Source organism: Brachyistius frenatus, unplaced genomic scaffold (genome assembly GCF_029030835.1).
Source record: "Brachyistius frenatus isolate BFR_SWC_R1_liver_20210118 unplaced genomic scaffold, ASM2903083v1 Contig_6, whole genome shotgun sequence".
In the NCBI taxonomy this organism is placed as follows: Eukaryota; Metazoa; Chordata; class Actinopteri; family Embiotocidae; genus Brachyistius; species Brachyistius frenatus.
In genome coordinates, this window is record NW_027210605.1 from 1468223 (window position 1) to 1492976 (window position 24754).

Consider the following 24754-nt stretch of genomic DNA (forward strand, 5'->3'; position numbering starts at 1 on the left):
CTAGAAGAAGCCTACATAGTATGTGAAATGCAGTATGCCTAAAGTATCGGGATGTCCTAGTGCATACGGTCGTATTTTTCAGTATACAGGCCAGCCTGCTTCTCTGACTGTTCTAACCCACAATATTCTGTGCAGGTTGTAGGTTTGAGATATTAAGACATCTCTGAAATTTTCCATCACCACCTCAATATTTATTTATATTCAAATGTACTGTACTGTTTTAATTGTGGTGAACTACCGTTTATTCATCCTTGTTGAGGACGCGGTACATTAATGTGTGTGTGTCCTGATAAACTACCTGAAGTGGAGCACCTCCACGGTACAACATGTGTGAGAGGAGCGTGTGTCACTTTGTTGCCTCCGGGAAGAGACAGATGTCTCATACTAGGAATGATAGTGCCTCCAGTGATAGCAGCACTCTGAGGGGGTCTCCAGATTTGGGTTTAGTGGAGTGGGTGAGTGTGAGAGGATGCAAAAAAAACAACTGAAATGTGTGTGTGTGTGTGTGTGTGTGTGTGTGTGTGTGTGCGTGCGTGCGTGTGTGTGTGTGTGTGTGTGTGTGTGTGTGTGTTCGTTCTGATTAGAAGCATATGGACCCCTCAAGGCTCTTATCAGCTGCAGCGTTCTGTTTTCCCTGACTCCCTTTCTGTCCCACACCACATACATGTACACGCACGCGCACGCGCACACGCACACACACACGCACACACACACACACACACACACACACACACACACACACACACACACACACACACACACACACACACACACACACACACACACACACATTGTTTGCATACACACACTCTCTCCGCTTGACCTAACACTGACAGTAAATACCCTGTGAAACTGCCCACCCCTGGTCAGATTGACCGTACACACACACACACACACACACACACACACACACACACACACACACACACACACACACACACACACACACACACACACACACACACACACACACACACACACACACACACACACACACACACACACACACTCTAAATACATGGTCGGGCTCACACTCTCAGGGCCTCTCAGTGGACACAACGGTTAAACACACATCCTCAATCACATCTCTGTCAAGGAGAAATACGTTTGGAAGAAAAGATCGGTTTCAGGGGGAGCGACAGAGAAGGACAGAGACAGACGAAAAAAGAGGGAAAATAAAGAAAAGAGACGTGCCAGAACTCGAGACACAGAGTGACATAAAAAGCAAATAAAACACAGACTGAGTGTGTGTGTGTGTGTGTGTGTGTGTGTGTGTGTGTGTGTGTGTGTGTGTGTGTGTGTGTGTGTGTGTGTGTGTGTGTGTGTGTGTGTGTGTGTGTGTGTGTGTGTGTGTGTGTTTGCGAGTGTGTTTGAGAGACATAAAGAGAGTGAGAGAAACAGAGTGCGAGGGCAGGTTAGGTGTTTGTCCTACTGGGCTGAGTGGTGAGACTGGAATGCTTTCGTCTGGTTGTCATTAACACTCTGCCCAGTGACCAGTTTGAGAGCGTCTGTCCAAACACACTCACACTCTCACACACAAACATTATCTGAAATCATGCGAACTGATTCAACACACAAATATCATAAGTAAGACACCAATTAAATATGCACCTTTACATCTGTGAAATAAAGGACTTTATTTTAATTGGATCAGGTATTTTCTTATTACGGCTCATTTTATTTATGTTTATTCTGATTTGTTAGTTGAGTAAGACTAGTCAAACAGATCTTCCAATAATCCAGCATCACACTCACAAAAAAATAAATGGTCAAAATTAAATCAGCAGGGGCCATGATTGTCTGAAGTTTACTCAATAGTATGGACCAATCTCCAGAAAATGCTGGAATCCTACATTTCCCATAATGCAACTTATGAGGCTCTTCTGTTTGACACTATCCGACAGGTAAAATCTCACACACCTGTAACTGTAAAAAGGCTGTAACAGAGGCTTTCTGTTAAAAAATATTTTTAAAAATGAAGCTTAATTCAAGATAGCCCTGAAGACATTACTATGACATCATCAGGGGTGACATCATTAGGGGTCTCATCATTTAAAAAGATATATTATGCAAGTGTTTTGTTTTCAGAGGTTGAGGTGTATTATTTGTCACAAGATAACGTTCATGTGTAAAACTGAAAGAGTGCCCTGTAAAAAACTAGCTAAAAAGTGTTATACTTTAAATAATTGCCATAATATTTTGGAGATTTACATGGTCAGTAATTCATTGAACTTGGTAGACATAAAACTCAAAGTTTTTAATTGATTAGGTGATGAGAGAAGATTAATTGGTGGCACCCTTGATAATTGATTAATCCTTTATTTATTTATTCATTCAAAAATGATTTATCACTATCTGGTTTCAGCAGCCTCTCAAAAGTGAAACGTTACAATTTTGCCCCCGTGGGACAGTAAATTCTTTACCTTTAAGTTTCTGACTGTTGGTTGGACATAAAAAGCAGAATGGAGACGGCACCTTAATTATTGAGGAAAATAATTGGCAGATTCAGATTTTAACCCTAAAATTCAATTTATTGTAAAGACCTTTAGCAGTTGATCCTTAACTCCACTGGTCATATCATCTCACCTTGTGTACTGTGTTTAACTATATAGCTTAATGAAAATGTCCATCTTTCAAAAATGATATTTTGCTCACAGAAAGCAGAACAGGGGGACAGATTTGCCATTATAATAAATTAACAGGAAGTTACTTTTGTAATACTTCCTGTGTGACACTGATGGTTTCTACAGACGTTCAGGCATCGGTATCTAATATCATATGAAAAACACGAATGATGGCTGCTTTCATAAAGCACAAAACACACTGTGCTATCTGGTTTCATTAAGGAGAAGTAGCTCATAAGACTCTCTTAATGGATTATTAAAAAAAAACACTATGCAGTGATTAAAATCAGATAGAAAATAGCAGTTCCGCACTTCGCTGCCTAATGCTCATCCTGTGAGAATGGCACTTTGCTCATTATCACCTTCGACAAACCACCATCTAATTTCACACTCCTGGACCTAGCCGAGCAGCGAGTCCATGCGCACATATTGGGTGTTGTCTTGCACACATGTACCTGCGACTGCTGTGTTCACACCTCAAAACTGCTTTCAAGAAGTGAACAAAAGGGACAAACCCAAACGCTTTCCAATATCTCTCGCTACACCCCCCCCACACACACACACTCACACACACACACACACACACACACACACACACACACACACACACACACACACACACACACACACACACACACACACACACACACACTGATGGCCCTCTAAGCCTAAAATCTGCCCATCAGATATAGTGGATCCTCTGACATGGTCCAACATGCAGGAGGAAGCCAGCTGGATTGCCTCCAGATATGAGAAAACCCTCTTTGTGACCAGGCCATACAAGTCACAGTCCTTCACAAAAACAAACAGCTACATGATCAGCCAGACATACATATCTAATTTCCTTTGGCTTAACGTGTACATCATATTAATCCCACATTTGATCCTACACTGAGAAACCATGAGCAAGCCAAACACACAATAAGCCCTCCAAGAGGACATGTCGGCAGTATTTATACACTGAGGCCTAAATAGGAAACAGGGGGAAAAAAACACGAGAGGAAGAGGTTAGGGACAAACTGAGACCGGCTTCAGAGATAAACACTGAAGAGAAGCTTTGCTTTTCTTTCACTGTGCAGCTATGTGTGCATATTTAAAATGCCATAAAGAGTCTACTTGATATTTTGGCAAACACTTGCTGTTTAGGGATCACTATAATTCTAGTTTATTGGTATTTACATCTCATTTAGGGAGGCTTGTTTTACAGGGATCTATTACAGTTAATTAAGTAGCCAGTGGCTGAAGGTCTAAGTGCAGTAGAAGTACTCAGATCCAGTGCCTAAGTACTAATATCATCAGTATGTGAATAACAAGTATAGAAATATTATCAGCAAAATGTAGCTGAAGTATCAAAAGTAAAGCTCATTTTGGAGGAAAAGTAGCCTTTTACTGATGTTCTCAAAGGTGGTGCTAGTATTAACTACTTCATATATATTAATTTAGTCTAATCCAGTGGCTCCCAAAAAGCCCCACCAAAAAGTGACAATGAATCTGAAGGGTTATGACATGTTGATTAACTCTGTTTTACCAAAGAAAAAACTATTCATATTTTGGAGGGTTTTTTGGTGATATATTGGACAATTTGGACAATTTTATCTCAGTTATTAAAACAAAATAACTCTTTGGTTAAACTACTGACAACTTATCTGAAACACAACACGGAACCCCACGTAGACCCGGCTTTTTGTTTTTATAAGGGATCGCTGGCCAAAACAATTGGGAACGATACATTTAATCTTTAGTGATGTAGTCTAATATCTAATACCTGAGCTTACTCATGATTAATAACTACAGCTGTAACAGTAGAAAACTTTAGCTCTGGAATGTAGTAGAAAAAAGTAAAGTACTATAAACTTTACCCAAGTAAAGTACTAGTGCCACAAAATGGCACTGCATCAAAGTAAATGAATTTGGCTTTAAGTTGGTGAGGCATCACTAACTCTAAATACATTAAAAATTTGAGATAAACCACAGTGACAATAAATGTGTGACTCACGACGTCTTGGGGTGTATCGCTCCGGTCCTTTCGCAGTCATAGATGATGAAGCTGCCAGATACCACAGATGTGCCATTCACTTTTATTGCCACAGAAACAGTCAGGTGATCTGAAGAAACAAAGGCATGTACATGAGCATTGGAGATGGTATCACTGTCATAACACAAACTGGACAGCAAGATGTCCCTAATCAACACCGTCTCTGATGCATTTTGAAAGGTTGAAAGGGGAAATTGCATTTGTTCTAATAAAAAAAAGTACAATTATTCACAAAACTGTACTTGAAATGTGTGAAAAATAAAATATGTCTCGCAGTGTTGGCACACAGCCAAATAGATGCCTGTTTGCAGTCTCACCTGTGCCAGGGAGGATTGGTTGGTAGTTTTCTCGAGGGAGCAGTGGACAAGTCTGGATCTGAGCGGGACCGTAGTCCAGGTGCACCGTGGCAGCTGTAGAGAAGCCTGGCCCATATTCACACTCCACCCGGGAGCCAATCAGATCAGGAACGCTGCCATTTATCAGGATGCCAACATCCTACAACACAAACAGATATAGTAGCAGAAACATAAATAGCTCTTCATCCTTATCAAAATTAATTAGTAATTAAATTCCACATGCCAACAAACATGTAATCCAATCTCATTTATGTACACTTAGTCTTTGATAGAGGGCGAATGGTGTTGGCATTAATTCAAGTTTGTTCAGGAGTTCAGGCTGAGAAATAGAGAAGCTAATGTCTAATGAAGAAACAGATGGCACAGTGCTACATTCACATCTAAATCTGGATATGTGATGAAGGATGACAGACATATAATGAGAAACATAACACCTCACTGACATGACTGAATTTCAGCTAAATGATTTAAATGTGAGAAAAAAAGAAGGGGGAGGGAAGGGCAGGCGGAGACTGTTAAGCAGAGGAAAAGCAGGATGACATATTCTGCGACTCAGCAGGTAGGAGCCGAAGTGGCCAGCGGCATGTGCTAACATGTCTTAAAAATCTGCTCTATTGTTCAGTGGGATTGATCATTTCCTGGCTTCAGAGGCCCGACTTCCTGCCTTCTGCTTCCTGTTTGGGGAGACAACCTTGAGCTAAGCTTCCTGCTGGTCAATCAGGCAGCCGGTGGACCAATTACAGCCCAGGCACACTGACCTTCATAACAGGCGAATATCCACAATTACTGGACCAATTAATGACCTGTCGTTTTGGATTCACGTCTAATTACGATCTGTAATTAAAGGTCAAATGTATTCCACGTGTCAAATATCAGTGAGCTAATTATCGCATTGTTATCCTTCTGTTACGCGATACACTGACTGGAAGAAATGATTGAAAACAAGTTTGCATGTAATACCTCCAATACCAAGATATATCATCCTACCAAGTTTGATTGAAGTCGGACTGGTGGCGTTATGTAGCACTCCATACAATAAAAACAAACACCTACGAGGTATAGGTGAAGATGATGGATTTTTACAGGTGATGCTCCCGTAATCAAAAGGTGATAATGAAGATATCTTGCGCAATGCTGTAGCAGAAAAGCCACACTTTCTTTTCATTGCTTTGAAAAATGTTTTTAATGACCAAACGCAAACCAACATCAAAACTCAAGACAAATAAATGGATGTAGTCTCCGAGTCTGAAAAGTGAAGCTAATGCTGGATTGCCTTAAAGTGCAATACCACTGTGGACCACTGGGGACCACTGGGGGATGACTTGAAAAATGTATAGCTCCTTTGACTTCCATTCAAAAAGTACCAACTCCTCTCATATGATAAAATTGCAATGCATTTTTTCCACAAGTCACTATGGTGTCTTGAGCTCAACTAACTCCTTTTGATTTGTTTTCTACTGATCCACCTGAAAATAATTCCATATTTAACTACATAACAGGCCTCAAAAAGTGGTACATTTGGGGGCGTGTCTGCTTTAATGAGCTCACAAACCAATGGGTGGGTCGCCCCTTGGGCAGAATCCTAAATGTTTTACAATTGTTTGGTACAATGGATTCACTTTTTTCTTAAACTTTCCTCCAGTTCATCTTTCGATGACGTGTTTTGGCCGCATCAGTTCATGTGAGATCAGGTGTTGTTCTGAACTGTGTTTTTGTGAATACAACTGAACCGTTTTGAAAAAGTGAAGAGAAATGTTTGTTGATACCTTTTTGTATTCATGAGTGTGTGTGTGTGTGTGTGTGTGTGTGTGTGTGTGTGTGTGTGTGTGTGTGTGTGTGTGTGTGTGTGTGTGTGTGTGTGTGTGTGTGTGCGTGCGTGTGTGTGTGTGTGTGTGTGTGTGTGTGTGTGTGTGTGTGTGTGTGTGTGTGTGTGTGTGTGTGTGTGCGTGCGTGCGTGCGTGTTTCATGGAGTCCTGGAGCTGTTTTGCCTGTCACAAAAATTATTGTAATTTTTGTCTCAGGTGTGAGCAGCTCCTCCATTTCCAACAATTTCCAACAGTATCCATCAACAGCATACTCAAAAATCAAACAAATTTAGTTTGCATGTTTACTTTTGCAAAACCCAGTAGATACGTTTCAATTAATGTATTTCAGTCTGACACATTCCCTAATCGATATCAAGGCTCTTACATTTTCTATTCTTCAGGCTCTGTACTTCAGGACAATATATTTGAAAAAAAAATGGCAGAACATTGCTTAATATGAATAGGTTTACGTTAACATTTAAAGAACTGTGTGGGTAATGCAGCCCTTTAACTGTATAGTGCTCAAATTTAAAGGTTCAAAGGCAGTTGGACATGTGGATACTGTATGTTGTCTGGGCAGCTGTGTGTCATTCAGTTCAGCACAAAGAAACTCAGAGTTGATTAGGAGTCTGATAGTGGTCAGATTCTACAAGGACAGTAATGCTGTGACCGGAAGAGTTAAGCAAATACTATATCTACAAACATACTGTTGAGCCGGAGGTTGAGGTGGTGGAGCGAGCTGCAGCAGCAAACAGCGCTGGCATGATTTTATCAGCGGAGTAATAACACCAGGCTGTACAGTAATAGAGGTGTCAGGTTATAAAGGTGGTCATTAGACATCAGCTTTAAATACACTGCCACCATTGCAGACATAACTTTACTACGGTCAACAGTTGGATCTGTTTGTCTCATGTTGACAGTGATGTGCGGAGAGTTGATGATACCTTAATGTCTGCAGAAATGCTTATCTCCGGGGGCGTCAAGGTCATGGACGGACACTGCTGTGGGCCTTCACCCATGCTGATCCAGGAGCGTGCCAGCAGCCCCTGAGCACACTCCTTCTGGATTGTACATCTGGACAGAAAATGACAGAATTAAAGTCAACTCTATCATAGCTATATCATGTTTATCAGATCATGTCTTTCAGAGTACGGTTGAGATTGAGATCATATCTGCAGGTTTCCTGTGCTGTAGTTATTGACCATTCGCACATAAGATGAGCCTGCACAGAAAAACATGTCTCGTCTTATATCAGACTATGACCACATTGCATATAATAATTGCTTGTCATTGCCAAAGCTGGTAATCAAGACCACACTATTTCGTCCTTTGTGAGGAGAGCACAAACGTTCATGTTTCCATTTCATTCCAGGACTTGACGAATTCTCACCGTTGGGTATCACGGTCTGCTTCCCACTGATTTATGAGGTGCTCTGGTCTCCTAATGTCACAGTCAGACCTCGGCTGTCAGTTTGCCTGGCTCGAGACACAGGAGACTACTTGACTCTAGGTCATACACATTGCTATGGTAACCCATTCTGCAGGCATCAAGATCAGGGGCCAGTTACAGACAGCAGAATAATAAAACAACCAGTCTGATTCTTAATCTGCATGGACCAGCAGTGCATCCGTGAATGTGTGTGTTTGTGTGCCTGGACACACATTAAGCATACGTATGTGTGCTTTCCAATCTGTGTGTATAATGAATGTCTAGGAGAGAAGAATTGTAAGAGGGCATTCAACAAGCAAGGTGGCTTCACGCTCTGACTTCTGCTGCTTCACTAATGAACTTTAGCATTGGCACAGAGCTCAGTTCATCTGCAGTGCAGACTGGAAGGACAAACTGACCTCAGAGTAAGGAGAAACCAAAGAGGCCCCATTTAGCAACCTCCTAACATGCCACACAATGAATCTGGCAAATACCACTTCCCTCTCACACTTTCACAGTGTTTTTAAAATAAAGTGTGGTTTGTGTGCCATTGAGTGTGAGTATTTGTGTGTGAGGAAAGGGAATGTCCAGGTTTCTCAGCCTCATTGACACTTCAGGACTCAGAGGGGCCACGAGGTCACCACCTGAACTAAAAATAGAAAAGAGCAGCTCTGAAAGCCACAGAAAAAAAACAACCCAGACACAAACAAACTCTGACTCTGAACACAATTTCTAACAGTCACAGCGGAACTGGATTTAAAGACAAACAGTATGATATGCAGAAAATTGTTTAGCTATTGATTTAACACAGTTTTCAGTTTAAAAGTTGTTCTCTGAGTAAAGCTGGATATTTGACACAGCTGTTAGTATGATACCAGACTTTCAGAGTATAAATGATCCTTTGATGCCTTCCTTTGAGGGATGAAATATCTCAATAAACACTGAATAAATTGTCACATTCGTGAGACATCACTAAATGAAGCATTGACTTTTCTTCCAGCGCCACCAGAGGTAAACATTTTAATTTGTTCAACACACTGGTTTTATGAATAAATACCAGCAAAAGAAATGATATTGATATCAGTCTCTGATGATAAAGATCAGTTACCTGCTGAACATGAGCATATAAGCACCATCATTGTGGATATGTTACCATGCTTGTCTTAGCGTGTTAAAGTACAGTCGAAATGAGAATGGGGTGTTAACATGAATAAAGTCTGCCTTTCGTCTACCTTCTTTTTAGTCATTCAACAAAACATGCCAAACTTGTAAGAATACAATAGTATAAATAAGGAAATGTGAACAACAACCGCTGGTGGGAAATAACTAAGTCCATTTACTCAAGCACTGTACTTCAGTACAGTTCTGAGGTATTTTTATTTCCATTTGAGATTTATTTTCATTTGAAACTACTTTACACTTCCACTCCTCTACATTTCAGAGGGAAATATTGTACTTTCTACTCCGCCACATTTATCTGGCAGCTTTAGTTACGTTTCTGATGAAGATTTGACATAATGGATAATATAACAAGCTTTTAAAAATACTTTTTGGTTTCACACAGTTGACAAAAAGCAGTGTATGGTTGGGTTCACGTTTTAGATGCCTGAGTTATTAAAAGCTCTACCAAACTGATTTTCTCTCTAAACCTCTCATGTGGTTTTATCCCTAATTTGTTTTTGTTCAAATGATCCAATATCTTACCAAAAATCAAAGACTAGATAAAAAAAAGAAAAAAAAGAATGAAAACAGATTTGTGTATCAGAACTTAGTTTTTTCTTCTTTCCTCTCCAAGCAATCATCTCATGACTCCTCAGATTTATCTGCCAGATATAAAATTGTATACAAAGTTGTTCAAACCAGCTTCACCTGCAGCAGTTACAACAGTAAGGTTCTGCTGACTCACTGATGCTTCACTATTAATCATCTAATGATGTCATATGTAATAATATATCAGTCAAAGGGACCTAACTAGGACTTTTACTTTAATTCTTTATCAAAATGTTGCTGCTAATACTCATGTAATTTGAGTTAGGCAGGGTTTCTCATGCTGAATTGTGACTGGTATTTTTAAATTGTTCTACTGGTACTTTTACTTAAGTGAAGGATCTCAGAATTCAGGATAACAGAATTCAGCCAAACGTTTGATATTTGACCATAGACGGGCTGTTATGTGGCAGTATAAGCAAGCAAACCTGGAAAATATATAGGCAAAGTCTACACAAAAAATGATGTAAAGGAACCTAAATGACTCTTATTGAAACTGATGCACGAGAAAAAAACAAAAGAAATCCCTTTACTCTGTTGTGTACAGTTTTAGACTTGTCAGTCAGTACTCAAAGGGTACTGAGGTACACTATCTTTGAAGTTATTATTACAAACCTACAACTAACCTTGTGTATGTGTGTTAAGGTATATTTGCATTTTATTTTGAAATCGAGAACTAAAACAAGTTCCATCGGGTTATCATGGGTCAAGCTTGCCTTCCTTGTTTTCCATCTGGAAGAATATATTTAGATTATCAAGTAAACTCCAGATTGTATCTTTAAGTACTGAATACCTCATAAATGATGGTTGGTATAAACTGAAGCCGACATCCAGGAAACGTCATGTTACCATCTCAAAAGAAAAAGACATGCAGTCTCAGATGAACATCAACAAACAGCGTGGGAGTTAAAACAACTGGCTAGCAAATAAACCAAGTCACTCAGATCATGATGTTTTCTCTCTTTCTCCATATTTGTTCTATTCTTTCTTCAAGTGCTTCATTTCTTGCTTCGTAAATCCAAAACAACAATTTGATCAAGTGTGGCAGTGACAAAAATTTAATTCAAAGTACTTCACTGTTCTCTAAATGTCAGGAAGACTAATAAACATACAATAAACATAAAGTAGGTACACATATACATGAACACAATTCTCACTGCAGCTGGCTGACATTAAAAGCTTTTCAAACAGCGCCTTAAAATAAACAGAGGAACCATATGCAGCTAAAATATGACCTGAGAAAACTCACCACCTCCTAAGTGTCTGTGCGTCAGATAAGGTGGGAAGTCAGTGAGACTGTTAAACAGCAGAGCACAAGTAGTGCATGCACAGACACGAACACACAGGCACACAGAAAAGTCACTACGAGATAAGCACATGTAGATAAGCATGATCATTTGTGAATAGCAAAGACTGCACGTGATGCATAATTTGATTCAAATAAAGATATTAAAGTGCTTTCTTGTGACATGAAGCAGATTAAACCAGTTCCGGCATGAAAAGAGTGATCAAGGACTGAGCTTTATCTCTGGCGGAGAAACTAGCTCTCTTTAGCAGACAACAATGCAGCCTCCAACAAATGAACAGACATGTTTTCATGCTCGCTGTACATGCAGACGTGCTGGGAGACGTCAGAGCCATGCATAAAATCAAACAGGCACCCACAGAGACAGTGGTGGCTTCAGAGATTGTGGGATCTAGTGGTCCTCTTTTTTTCTTGTCTTCACTGTCTGTACTTGTATCAGACAGCGAGGTGATGGAGGAGACCATCCACCCCCACACATCCAACCCCTGATCCCCCGGGCTCTGAGGCCACAGTGGCAGCCCAGCAGCCGGCATGACTGGCCAAACAGTGCATCAAACACACACACACACACACACACACACACACACACACACACACACACACACACACACACACACACACACACACACACACACAGTCATGACATCAGCTCCCTGGCCTCTAAGAGCCAGACAGCGACTCACACTCACGCCGACACTTACACACAGGCTTACACACTTTGACATTTCCTTGTCAAAAGAACCAGTGTGCACTCTCCCTCCCACCACCATCATCACAATCAACGCTCCTTTGTAGAGGGATAGAGAGAAGGACAAGGGCACTGGGGGAGGAGAAGAAGAGGAGTAGGGAGACAGAGGGAGGTTGAGCGAGGGATGGCTAAATTTTCAAAGCTACTGGAAAATACGAGCCCAAGACAGGGAAAAAAATAGAAAAAGAATCACATGGGTAAAAAAAAAATGCAGTGAAGCGAGAAAGGGACTGGGATAAAGAGACGACAGAACGATAAATAAGGAGAAGAGACAGGGAGATGACAGTGAGACAGTCTGACCACATACACACAAACACACAACACTCATCAGTTCCACTCTCCCAGCTCTGAATGGCTCCTGGCAATGCCACAGCCTCCAGAGCTGCAGCACAGCTCATCACAAAATCCACTATCTCGTCTGATCTGCTTTAATCACCAAGCAACTCACACGCAGACAAACAACCCACAAACAAACACAGCTCAACACCACACATATTCTTCCTGAAAGCCAGAGAGCCGGTCCTGACAGAGCCACATTAATCACAGTGTACTCTCACTCGCTCACAGTTACACTTCAGCCAAGTCACTTCTCGCTGGCCGCTGGCCCCTCTCCCCCTCCCTCCCCCCAGGGGCCGCTTTAAACAATGATGTTACTCCCGACTCTGATGCCTAATGAAAAGCAAATCAATTGTGCTCGATCCAACAACAGCCTTCCAACCCAAAAACACATTCGGTTACTGCCAAGACTCATCCAGCCGGGCAACATTTTAGAATTGAGAATGAGGATGATGAAACCCAGCAAACAAGCCTCAGTGGTTTTATTGATTTGAATGTTTGAAGTATCAAAACGACAAGCAGAAACTATTTTATTATACCATCAACCTGATCTTTTATTGCTTCAAAATGAGAGACAAACGCAGCCAACCACCCATATAAACATCTGCAGCTGGACCCCTGCTGAAGCACAGACAGTAGATATTTACACCATTTGCATCCTCGCATTTTGGTTACTTAAAAAAAAAAAAAAAAAAAAAAAAAGCATGTGACGTGTGTGACATCGAAGCATATGATAATTTGATTGAATTATGTTTGGCTTGCAGCAGAAAAGGGGCTGAAAAGGACAGACAACAAGTCAGAAGAGGACTAGATCAGAGGCAGAAAACTGTGAAAGTGTGTTTCTCACCTATTCTCCAGAGTACACCAACCACAGTGGGCGTCACCTGCTCCCAAACAGTCGATGCAGCTTCTCCACTGGTCACACTCTGCCACTTTCACTCTCAGCATCTGCACGCCACAGCATAAAGATTAAACACACACACACACACACACACACACACACACACACACACACACACACACACACACACACACACACACACACACACACACACACACACACACACACACACACACCACCTTTTAAACAATGTTAAAAACATGAAAACAACAGTTTTTTTTTTCAAGATGCTGCCTGTTGACAGAGAATTAGCATTTTAATAATTTATGGTAAAATGTCCAAAAAAAACATTGTTGTTGTGAGGATTTGTTCCTTTTCTGCTTGGGTGTCTGGAATTTGGACTGCTGGTCAGACAATAAGCAATTTAAAGGTTTCACAGCATCCTCTGGAAAAAATATGGACATATGCAACAGTATATAATTCTGTAAATTCATAGGAGGGCTATTTAAATAAAAAAAAATTTAAAAACATACATTAATAGTGAGGTCCTGGTTGGAGGTAACCGAGCACATTTACTCGAGTATTGCATTTGGATAATATAATAAGCTTATAAGCTTATATACAATAAGCACATTATTAAAGATTAAATCAATGGTTTCCAACCTGTTTGTCTTCTGACATTTGACAAAAGCAGTGTGTAGTTGGGGTCACATTTCAGATCTCTACGAGTTGTTAATAGCTCCACCAAATGGTGAATTTTTGCTTTAAACTTCCTTTAATTTCAATAAATGTTCAAATAACCAATCTCTCAACAAATGAGGAAAAAGTCAAAAAACTGAAAAGACATTTTTAAATCAGCTTTTTTTTTTTCTTCTTTCCTCTCCCAGTAATCAACTGACAATGCCTCAGATATATCTGCTGTCCCTAGAAATCAAACTTGATATAAAGTCATTCAAACTAGCTTCACATGCAGCAGCTACAACAGTAACACACTACTGACACAGATGCTAGCAGTTTCAAACCCAGGACCTTCTTCTGTCGCCAACATAAATAATCTAATGATGTTGTATATAATAATCTATCAATCAGAATTTCATGGAAGACTTTTTCTTGTAATGGAGTATATTTTGATTGTTGAACAGGCAGTTTTTTCATTAGTAAAGGATCAGAATACTTCTTCCTGTTCTGATTCAATACAAATTTTAAGGATTACATAATTATTGATAATGTTGAATTACAACATAATATGCAACACTTTGCCGTGTCTGTGTCTCAAAAGAGCTTTGGCTGCATGTCAGATTTTGCCTCTGCAGCAGGAAGTGATTAAATGTCAGCACAGTCAAATAACAATCGGGCGCATTTGCTATGTGCAACAGAAAAGCTGGAGGTGCCACCACATCCAATAAGTACAACTATTATGAAACATATTGGTTTGTAAATGCAGTCCTTAAAGCCACCGGAGGTCTATAAACGCATCTACCTTCGCCACAAATATGGAAATGTTCGTCTAAATAGAGGTGAGGAGGAGCCACTGACTGTGAAAGGAGGTCTGATTGTGGTTATTACGATTCTTCTTCATGCTGACATGAATAAATCAGTGACAGCAGTGCAGAGAATCAACAAACATCTTAGAGACTGAAACCTCTTCTGCAGCCGTATCCTTACATGGTGAGATGTCATGACGTAAAGGAAGTTGTCGTCGTTGGGGTCGAAGGTCATGATGTGGTGGACGGTTTCGCTAGCTGGCAGCTTCAGCGTCCACTGATTGGCCAAGGTCATGTTCGGCAGGAGGGTCAGCTGTGAAAAACACAGAAGCAGGTTGGATCAATTTAACAAGGAAAAGTCAACTCATTGCTTCACAGTCACACAAGAATTTCTCAGCTATTGAATGCTCAATATAACCGCATTTATCTGTATACCAAGCAGCCACATCTCTTACTCAGGGATTTACACCTCAAACTTTCACATCAGCATCACTCTTTTTAAATTCCAGATGCCAACAAAATGATGATCAACAAAAGTTGATCCAACTTTGAACATAAAAACACAAAATATGCGATGCAGATTACAGGTTTGGCCTTTAACATGTGACGGACTAAACAACTATATTTCATTTGAATAGAACTTTCTGAATTTCCACAAAAGAAAAGTAATTGTAAAAGGAAGTTAAAGTTTCACAATAAATGGTTTTATGCAGAGCTGGCTTACCACCACAGTGCGCTGCTGACCTGTGTAACTGGGTGTTGCACAGTGTGCTAAACGCAAGTTATTTCAGCTACTGTTTCCTTATCTGTCTTGCAATCATCTTTGGATTTCAGTGGGAATGTCTTTGTTCCAGCTGCATTTCCAGATTTTAAAAAAACACTCGTCTTGCACTGTTGACTTTAGAAAGCTAGAGCCAATCAAAATGTGGGACATGGGACAAGGGATAAAAATGCTGTGCAGTCCCTCATAATGGTGGACACCTGGTCACCCTATTTGTGAGGCTACTGCTATATACGAGCACGGAGAGATATGGAGACAGACCATCTTATGTTGTTGGATGTCAGTTTTGTGTGAAATAATGTTTGTGTAGCAGCAGGGGATTTAATAGTCTGCAGTTCTTGTGAGCTGGGGGGAGTCAGTTCTACGGAAAAGATTCAACATGAATGAGCAGCTGGGCCTGTATCACTGTTAGATGGTATGCTAAGCACTGCTAAAGAGGCTCTGCATTAGAACTGTGGGCTTTTTTTAACTTCCTGGTTGTATCATGTGTGAGTAACAGAGGGGAGAATTGTCTATATTGTCTGTAAAATATGTTACCAGATACCACACGCTATACAGATATTGAATAGTGTAATTGTTTATGGCTTTTTGAACTGTATAATATGTCAAATATGCCTGAATACTCACTGGTAAGGTAGATAAAGGGTGATTGGATTTGGAGTTTGAAGGCTGTTGTTTTTCAAAGCTGCACATGGTGCTGAATAAATGTCAAAACAATGATTAAGTTGATCTTGGTCTGAGCCTCCTCTACATCTAAAGGCCCACATGACAGTATCAGCAACACAAACATATCTGCAAACTTTAGTTCCTTAAAACCTGACTGTGATGCAGAGCAACAAAAATGCTCACTGTTAATTAAATTCATGTCAACAATAGCTGCCAGATTTAGTAAAGGGATTTTTGTTCCCATCTTTTATTTCAAAATATTTACCCACGTTCAACCTTCTCAAATAGATTTTTAGGGGGTTCTTTGTTAAAGCAATGTGCCTAATCTTATTCCGCTAAGCAGTGATTTATCTACACACACTGGCCTTCCTACAGCTCCAGATAATAAAACGGGTGACATATTCTCACGTACGCACAAACATACGCACACACAGAGCTGAGTAGAAAAAACAAACTGTGCTGAGTGAGACTTCCTGTCACGCAGACAGTGAAAGCTCTTATTTCTGCAATTTGTCGTGTCTCCCTTCAAGGGAGACATCCTGCCATCCTGAGGAACTGGCAAACTGACCAGCATCTGGTGACAAGCACGGGCTGTGTCACTTCTCCATCCGCTGAACTCACAAAACACACTGTCACACACACACACACACACACACACACACACACACACACACACACACACACACACACACACACACACACACACACACACACACACACACACACACACACACACACACACACACACACACACACACACGACAAAACCATCACCACCCACTTAGACGTGCTGGTTAATGTTAAACCAGAACAGACAGAAGCTTAGTAAACCATTGGCTTAACCTGTGATGAAAGGCATTATCTCAGCCTCCAAATATCACTGTCGTTTTTATAACACCACCCACCCATCTGCGCGCAAACACACACACACACACACACACACACACACACACACACACACACACACACACACACACACACACACACACACACACACACACACACACACACACACACACACACACACACACACACACACACACACACACACACACACACACACACAAAGATGCTCCCCTGCCTTGGTGATAGTAAGCAGCTGTGCTATGTCTTCACTCCGCACCCCAGTGACTACAAACACATAAGCAGAGCGACACAGCCAGGAGTGAGTAAACAGCAGCCCACACACCTGGACAGGGAGCAGAGAGGACGAGCAGCGAGGAGAGCTGAGGCACAGTGAGCCACCAAGTCAGCCAATAAAACACCTGCTGAACAGGCAGGTCGCTGTGACTCCATTCTCTGTCTATCTTCATGCAGATGAAAGACCCTATTCAATCAAGGAGTGCTCAGCTGCTGTGCGCTCACTCTCTCTCTCTATGTGTGTGTGGGTGCATGTGTGTGTGGATGCGTACCTGGAGAGGGAATACAGATGGATGGAGGTGGGGCAGGAGAGAGAGAACAAGAAAGAGATAAAGTCTGTTTGTTTGCAAAAAGGAATCAAAGGGCTTTTTATATTTGAGATGGAGTAAAAGAGGAGCTGAGGGAGGGGACAGCGAGGCGATGAACTGAGAAGTGGACGGTGGACTCACTGAGGGAGTAAAATTGGATGGAGAGTCCAAGGGAGAGTAAGATAAAGGCAGACTCTGCGAGAGGCAGAAAATGGAAGTCAGCTGTAATGGGGAGGGAGAGACTTCATTAAAAAATGCATGTAATTACAAATTACTTCACTGAGGGCTCTCTCAAAGACAGTAAAAGAGGCCTAACTTAATCTCAACCACTACTCCCCTGTGTTTAGTCCGAGCCAAACTCACAGTCAGAATCACATTACACACACTAACAGCACCATTAACCTCTGTAACAGCTCTATCCTCAGGGCACACACACTCTCACAGACTCTACCACACACACACACACACACACACACACACACACACACACACACACACACACACACACACACACACACACACACACACACACACACACACATAGACAAACAATGAAAGGCACATAAAGCCAAAAAGCACAAAGCATGTTGTTGCCTAAGATCACAGAAATAGTATGCTCCCTATACACCAAGGTTGACACACACACACACACACACACACACACACACACACACACACACACACACACACACACACACACACACACACACACACACACACACACACACACACACACACACACACACATATAGCATATAATCACAGGGTATGCATTCATCTGACTAAACCACTCACACTGGCCTCCAGACAAAGTCAAACACCTAAAAACATAGTTAAACCTGCAATCAGGCAAACAGACGTACACAAACACAGTCTCACACACACACACACACACACACACACACACACACACACACACACACACACACACACACACACACACACACACACACACACACACACACACACACACACACACACACACACACACACACACACACACTCACGCACACATCGCTGCTTACACCATCCCGACTCATGTGGTGCATCCGGCATAAACCATCCAAAAAACAATTACTGCATGCTCAGCCAGGGCTAAAACAGTGCCTTCATCTGGGGAGGAAAACAAGGAGCTCTTTTAGCAGGCCCCGAAACTGAAACACCCTGCAGCAGAATTTTTTTTAATGTTATAAAAGGTACCAGGCTGATGCAAAACAACAGGGTCAGAGAGCTTTCAGAGTCAGCTTATGTTGTTTCCACAGACAGCTGAGGAGCAGCTTGTTGCGCTTGCAGGCAGATCTGCTGCTTAGCAAGCTCAGTGAGGGGTGACTAGGAATGTGGCTGAGACAGAATTAAGGAATGCTCTTAATTGGGCAGGAAAGGTTTTCACAAGCTGGACCTTCTGCAGATGTTTGAAAGCTGAGGTTGTGGAGCTACACAAGGCAGGACTGAGTCATACGTCATCAACTAATCTTGTGTATCAGACAATAACCAGGTCTGAGGAACATTAAAGCGCATGATTAGGGATACTTAAGGTCCAGGATGGGTCATGGATGACTGGAGCGAGGGGGTGGTGACAACGCTGAGAACCGACAAGAGGAGAGCAGACATTCCTGCTTGTTCTACGCAGCTCTGAGTGTTTCATCACACACCTAAGTTTGGTTTATTGAAAGACTCAGCGGCCACATCAGAGCAGCACCACGTAACTCTTACTGTTATAGTTTTTCCAAGCCTCAGTGCTCAATCAGATTAAAAATATAAACTCGATTCAGCGGTGACCACTTTGTACAGCAACTGTGTTATCACCTGAGGTTACACTGGTTCAGAAAGTTTCTTTCTCAATCCGCACTGAGAGTGTGTGTCTGTGTGTGTGTGTTTGTGTGTGTCATGTGTCTCACCTTACGAAGTCGTCCATTACTGGTTCCCAGAAAAACCACAGTGTGGTTGTGCACATTGTCCACAGAGACAGCGCTAAGGCCCGGGTATTCAAACAGGGGAATGGCCTTCAGTGGCCTCCGTAAAGCCAGAGGGTGCTGTAGGTGGGCAGCGCCGCAGTCCAGCTGCTCAGGCTGCAACTGGAACACAGACAAAATGAGAGCGAGATCAATTCTCGTCTTTCATATGGAAGTACGCCATACAGATTAGAAGACAGGAGAGAGAGCAGAGCACAAAATAAGCACAGTGGGATGAAAGTGCCATGGAAAACAAGAGCTGATAGCAGCTATCACAGTGGTGCTGCTCATTCTTCTAAATCACTTTTTAGACATCTCAGTGAATACTTGAAAAGGGCTTACAAGGGTCTTCAACACTCATAAGACTTTGCTTTTGTCAAATCCTCCGTGAGCAATGATAAAACATTAGTGCCACGCTCGGATGAGCACCAGGATCTACTGGGAATTTTCTGAATATTTTAGAGCACGCAGAGGCCAAAAAAAAGAAGAATTAAGCAGAGTGGATATTTGTAGAGTCGTTTCCCATGGGCCCTCCTGCTCGCGGCCTCGTCTCTCTTATCATAAATTGCGTCTGGCTTTCCTTCAGTGCTGGCTTTCAAACTGACAACTACAAAAAAATCACGTTTCAACAGCCACGACAACATGAATGTAAAAACTAAAGACAGACTAACTTTATTCTGAGATGTAAGTAGGTTGTATTACAGCAAGAGAGAGAAAAAAAATCCACACTAAATCCCTTTGAACTGAGCAGTTGTCTGTCTCTGGAAAAGCCTGTGGGCCAATTGAGATGGTATTCAGAAAACTGGTCACGGGAGGAGTGGCCCCGGGGGCACAGCCAACAAGGCAGTGCCAGGGAGGAGGGCAACTTTCTGACCTGACAGCACAGTGGTCGCGGGACAGCCTCCTTTGACCTTAAATCTGTCAGTCAAAAGCACCACAATGAAAAACTGGAATTTCACTGCATTCCTATGAAACTGTGCAAATTTAACTTCGATTTTATTATCAGATAACAACTATATAGATAGAACACACAGACGGCAAATATAGTGTGCAATGCAAAAGTTTACTTCAGGGCAAATATTTCGTTTGGTATGTGAGTGGAAAGCATGAAATATAAGATAATCTTTGACCGTGTGTTTATAACAAAGTGGCTATTTATCTTTGAACATTGTGCTAAATATGTGGTAAGTTTATAGATCGCAGCACACAGTCTAAAAAAAAAAAAAAACGTCTGGAGAAACGTCTGAAAAACAGTAAACTATTGACCTCTTCCCATCTTCATATTTGATAAGATAGGGGGTTGCTGGACGGGAGAGGAGTCTCATGCTTCCCATAACCCTTAGCTTGGCTCTGGAGGGTCTTTCCAGCTATCATGACCTCTACTCCAGGGAGATCCTCTCTATCCAAGTCATGAGCCTCTGGGCGGTAGAGGATGACTGCTTGTAAGCATAAATGGAAACTCTCAGAGATACAGCAGCTATGAGTGAGCTAGTCTTATTGCAGCCTGAACAACTATTTAGGTTCCATAAAGCAGAGGCAGGTTTATTGGCCCTGTATGTTAGGCATACCATGAATCTGACTCTGGGTAATAAAGAAAACTCTACATTTTCATCATTTCCAGGGTTTTGAAAGATGGGGATGTATCCATTTTTTTTAATTCAGCAGTGTTCATAAAATAATTAAAAACAGTAGATTAGAAATCAAAACATAAATCAAATGACAAAATAATGAAGCAGAAAAATCAGTTGTGTTTGCTTTCTCGTTGTGCATTTTTTTTCCAACTTATTCCGCCTCACATTTGTTTAGAATTATTTAATTATTTTCCACATGGTGACATATTAGACCCAATATAATTGTTTAATTGTACTTTTTTTGCGTAACATGCCCATATAAATCAAATTAAAGTAAATTATTCAGATGTGTGATGCCTTACCACCAGGTTTCCCTTCTGGATGCAGGCTGCCCCGGAGCCCTGGATAACGCTGTCCAGCACCTGAACGTCGCTGCTGGGGGAGTTGGAGCAGTTCCTGCGGCCTTGTCGGATCTCCTCCTCAATGTCTCCAAACTTGAAAGCGCACAGAGCAGACTTTCTGTCCGCCTTGGAGAACACTCCAAACAGGAAGGGCTCTGGGCTCCTGATCCCGTCGTCTGTGTGGATCTCCGCCGGGTACACGGACAGCAGTCGGTTGTAAATGTTCCCGTTAAATCCACACTGCAGAGGCATCTGGATGTATGATTCAGTGAGCTTCCTGCTCTCCGGCCCGGTGGATTTTCGGGGGTTCTCGGTATCCAGACATATCCTGCTGAGGATGCTGTTAGGCTGGCTCTCCTTATGGCCCATTTTCGCATCATTGTTAAAGGCAATATATGAATAACTCTTCTGGATAAATGCGTGGACGAAGTTCAGTTTGTTTTTGGTTTTAACCTCTTGTTTGATCTTGAACACATTATCCTCTGAAGGGTTAATGTCATAGGTGAAAAGTCTGGATAAATCCTTGATGTTCAAGGAGCGGATTGCGATCTCCGGGGTGTTTTCAAAACGCAGGTCCTCCTTGCTGTGGTTTTTAGGGAAAAACTGGGTTCCAGCCCCTGTGTACGTCGCCCCAACAAGAAGCCGGGTGTTTCCCCCGTGGCTCTTGAAGATGAGCCCCACCGTGGATGCGTTCGGGTGATTGGCAGCGATGTTGAGCATGCTGGGGAAAACAGTCTTCTCGCCCTGGGGTGGGAACTCCACCGCTATCTCTGAAATATTCTCAATTTTTCTGAGCTCGCAGAAGCCCTGATACACGGATCCACACACCACCACGACCCCTTGCTCCCGGTCCAGCTTCAGGAGCTTGTTGTAGTTGTCAGTGAGGGATTTGGGATGCTCGCACGGAGCCTGGGGCAGCTGTGGCGCATGGCACAACAGGTTGTCCTCCACCGGTCCGGTCCTCTTCTCCACCTCGATGCTCAAGGTGCCGTTCAGCTGGTAAACTGTGTTAACAGTCGCCAGGTAGACCTTCCTGGACACCGGGTCCACCACGAAGTTATTGGTCTGATTTGGAGACGCGAATGCCTGTTGGATGTGAAGCGCGCTGGCACTCCGGCGCGTCTCCAAAGCCAGGACGCCGAGAAGCAGCACAGCTATCTCTATAGAAGGAGGCATTTTTCCTTCTGACCGGCTTCCGCGTGTTCTGTGCCGAGGGGTGCATTGAGCAAAGACAAAAATGTATGTTTGTTCCTACTGCGACAATCCGAGAGGAAAGGCTGTTTCCTGCTCAACGCCTAAACCCAGAATGACGCGATTAGCGAGTCGTGCTTCCTTTTCAGGCTGCCTCCTCTGTCCCTCTCTGCCCACTGTGCAGCTCAGCAGCCTCTCTCCTGAGGCATAGCCTACTGAGCCACAATACAGGCTGAGATTTTTATGATTTTTAAACAATAGCCAAATAATGGAAATAGTTCAAGTTAATTTATTCGTGCGCAATTTCTGAATATTGTCATGTCCGTAGAAAATCAAACTTGTTTGGAGTCGTGTTTACTACCGTTCATTCAGAAATAGATTCTTTAGTAAAGCATTAATAAATTACAAATGTAGGCTAAGTAAAAAAACTGGAGCATGGGCGTCAAATCATTAACCCTGAAGAATGTCACTGCCTCGCTGTAATGACAGGTCTCATCAAAGCGCCCTGTCAGGCCCACTCCGCTGTTATTGATCATCATTCACACATTAGATTCTGATTTATTTTTCATTTTCTCCATCAAATATGTACTTCGGTATAACTAAATTTATACATTCATTTATTTAAGCTATAATATGGGGCCCTCTGTGCCATATGAAGTTCTAATGACCATCACCGTTCCTTTTAAGATAAGACAAGACACTGGATGAGTCTCCACCCCGGCGTGGTTCCGCTCATCTTGGGGTTAATGGCGGGTCACCGTCCCACCTCCTGTGCTCCCTAGTCCCTTGGCTCTCAGATTAGTTCTGCAGATCCAAAGGGTTCCGTTTTGGGCACATAAGGCACAGTAAGCACCGTGAAAGTGCTACCAGATGGGGCACATGGGCACACCTTTCCGTTTTTTGACATACACATCTATCCAACATAGCTTCTTTTTTTGTTGTTGTTGTACGTTTTCCCTCATAAATATTCAAGCTCAACACATGCGCCCCCACTCAAAAATGCACGAATATGGTTAGCATTTTTTTTGTCTCTGGGTGGAGTGTGCATATGCTCACATCTCTGAATAGAAATGACTGATTCCGAGTGGAGGAACGACAACGAATGTGTCAGACACTGCATAAATCAGTTTGCAGGCGAGAAGTGTTATCTGAATACATGCAATAATTAAAGTAACTAAATCGTGGGCAATCGCTTGTGCCTATTTACTGTGGACTCCTCTGAGGACGAACTCACTCTCTCCTCCCGCGGCACACCCCTGTCACCACTCGCAGCTTTCAGTGGGGCAGATAAGTGCGCCCCGTGTTTACCTTGGCGCACAGCCATGCGCATCAAATTTGGCAGGGTAGAAAAGGAGGACAGCGCTCCGATAAAGTGAAAAATAATGACCCCCCCCCCCCCCCCCCAACTGCACAGCACAATGGCCGAGCCGCCAACAGTGTCACTACGGCGCGCGTGCACGCCATTGCGAGCCTCATCAGGGTTAAAGAGGCACGCATGCATGGATCTAGCAGAGATTAGACTCGGCGTGGGTCAGAGCTGTCAGCAAACACACGGCGAGGCGTGACTTTGGTGCTGCTCAATCACACACGACATTCAGCGGTAGGAAGCTGTGAGTGAGAGAAAGAGGGAGAAATTAGCAGAATAAAGTGGGGTAGATGTGATCTCTCCTGTGTTCATTATTTTAAAAAATAATATATATCCCTGGTGACCCACTCTAACTTTTGGCAGTAAAGTACTCCCATCCAACCTGTTTCCTTCCTGATAAGGAGTGACACCTCCTTGTGTTTGGACCCCCCCCCCCCTCTCTCTCTCTTAAAGCAGACCATTCATACAAACTGAACACAGCCTGTGAAAAAAATACAAAGGGCGTACAAGGTAAAAGATCTCCATCTAGTGGTTACGCGACCAACCTGCAAGAAATGACTTGCAACCACAAAATGAACACAGTCCATGCACCACCAACTCATGAAAGAACAAAATAAGTCCACTTCAAGAAATACGTGACGCATGAG

General features: G+C 42.4%; 1 protein-coding gene across 1 annotated transcript in view; it reads right to left on the reverse strand.

Annotated features, from left to right (window-relative positions):
- Positions 1-22863, reverse strand: part of plxnd1 (plexin D1) — a 64202-nt gene extending 41339 nt beyond the window's left edge. Inside the window, exons 1-7 of the mRNA XM_069723855.1 lie at positions 21512-22863; positions 19525-19701; positions 14913-15044; positions 13254-13354; positions 7765-7894; positions 4977-5154; positions 4621-4729 (exon numbers count right to left, since the gene is read on the reverse strand). Coding sequence (XP_069579956.1) covers positions 4621-4729; positions 4977-5154; positions 7765-7894; positions 13254-13354; positions 14913-15044; positions 19525-19701; positions 21512-22726 — 2042 coding nt within the window. The 5' untranslated portion in view covers positions 22727-22863. The remainder of the gene's footprint in view (positions 1-4620; positions 4730-4976; positions 5155-7764; positions 7895-13253; positions 13355-14912; positions 15045-19524; positions 19702-21511) is intronic.
- Between the last annotated feature and the right edge of the window lie 1891 nt (positions 22864-24754).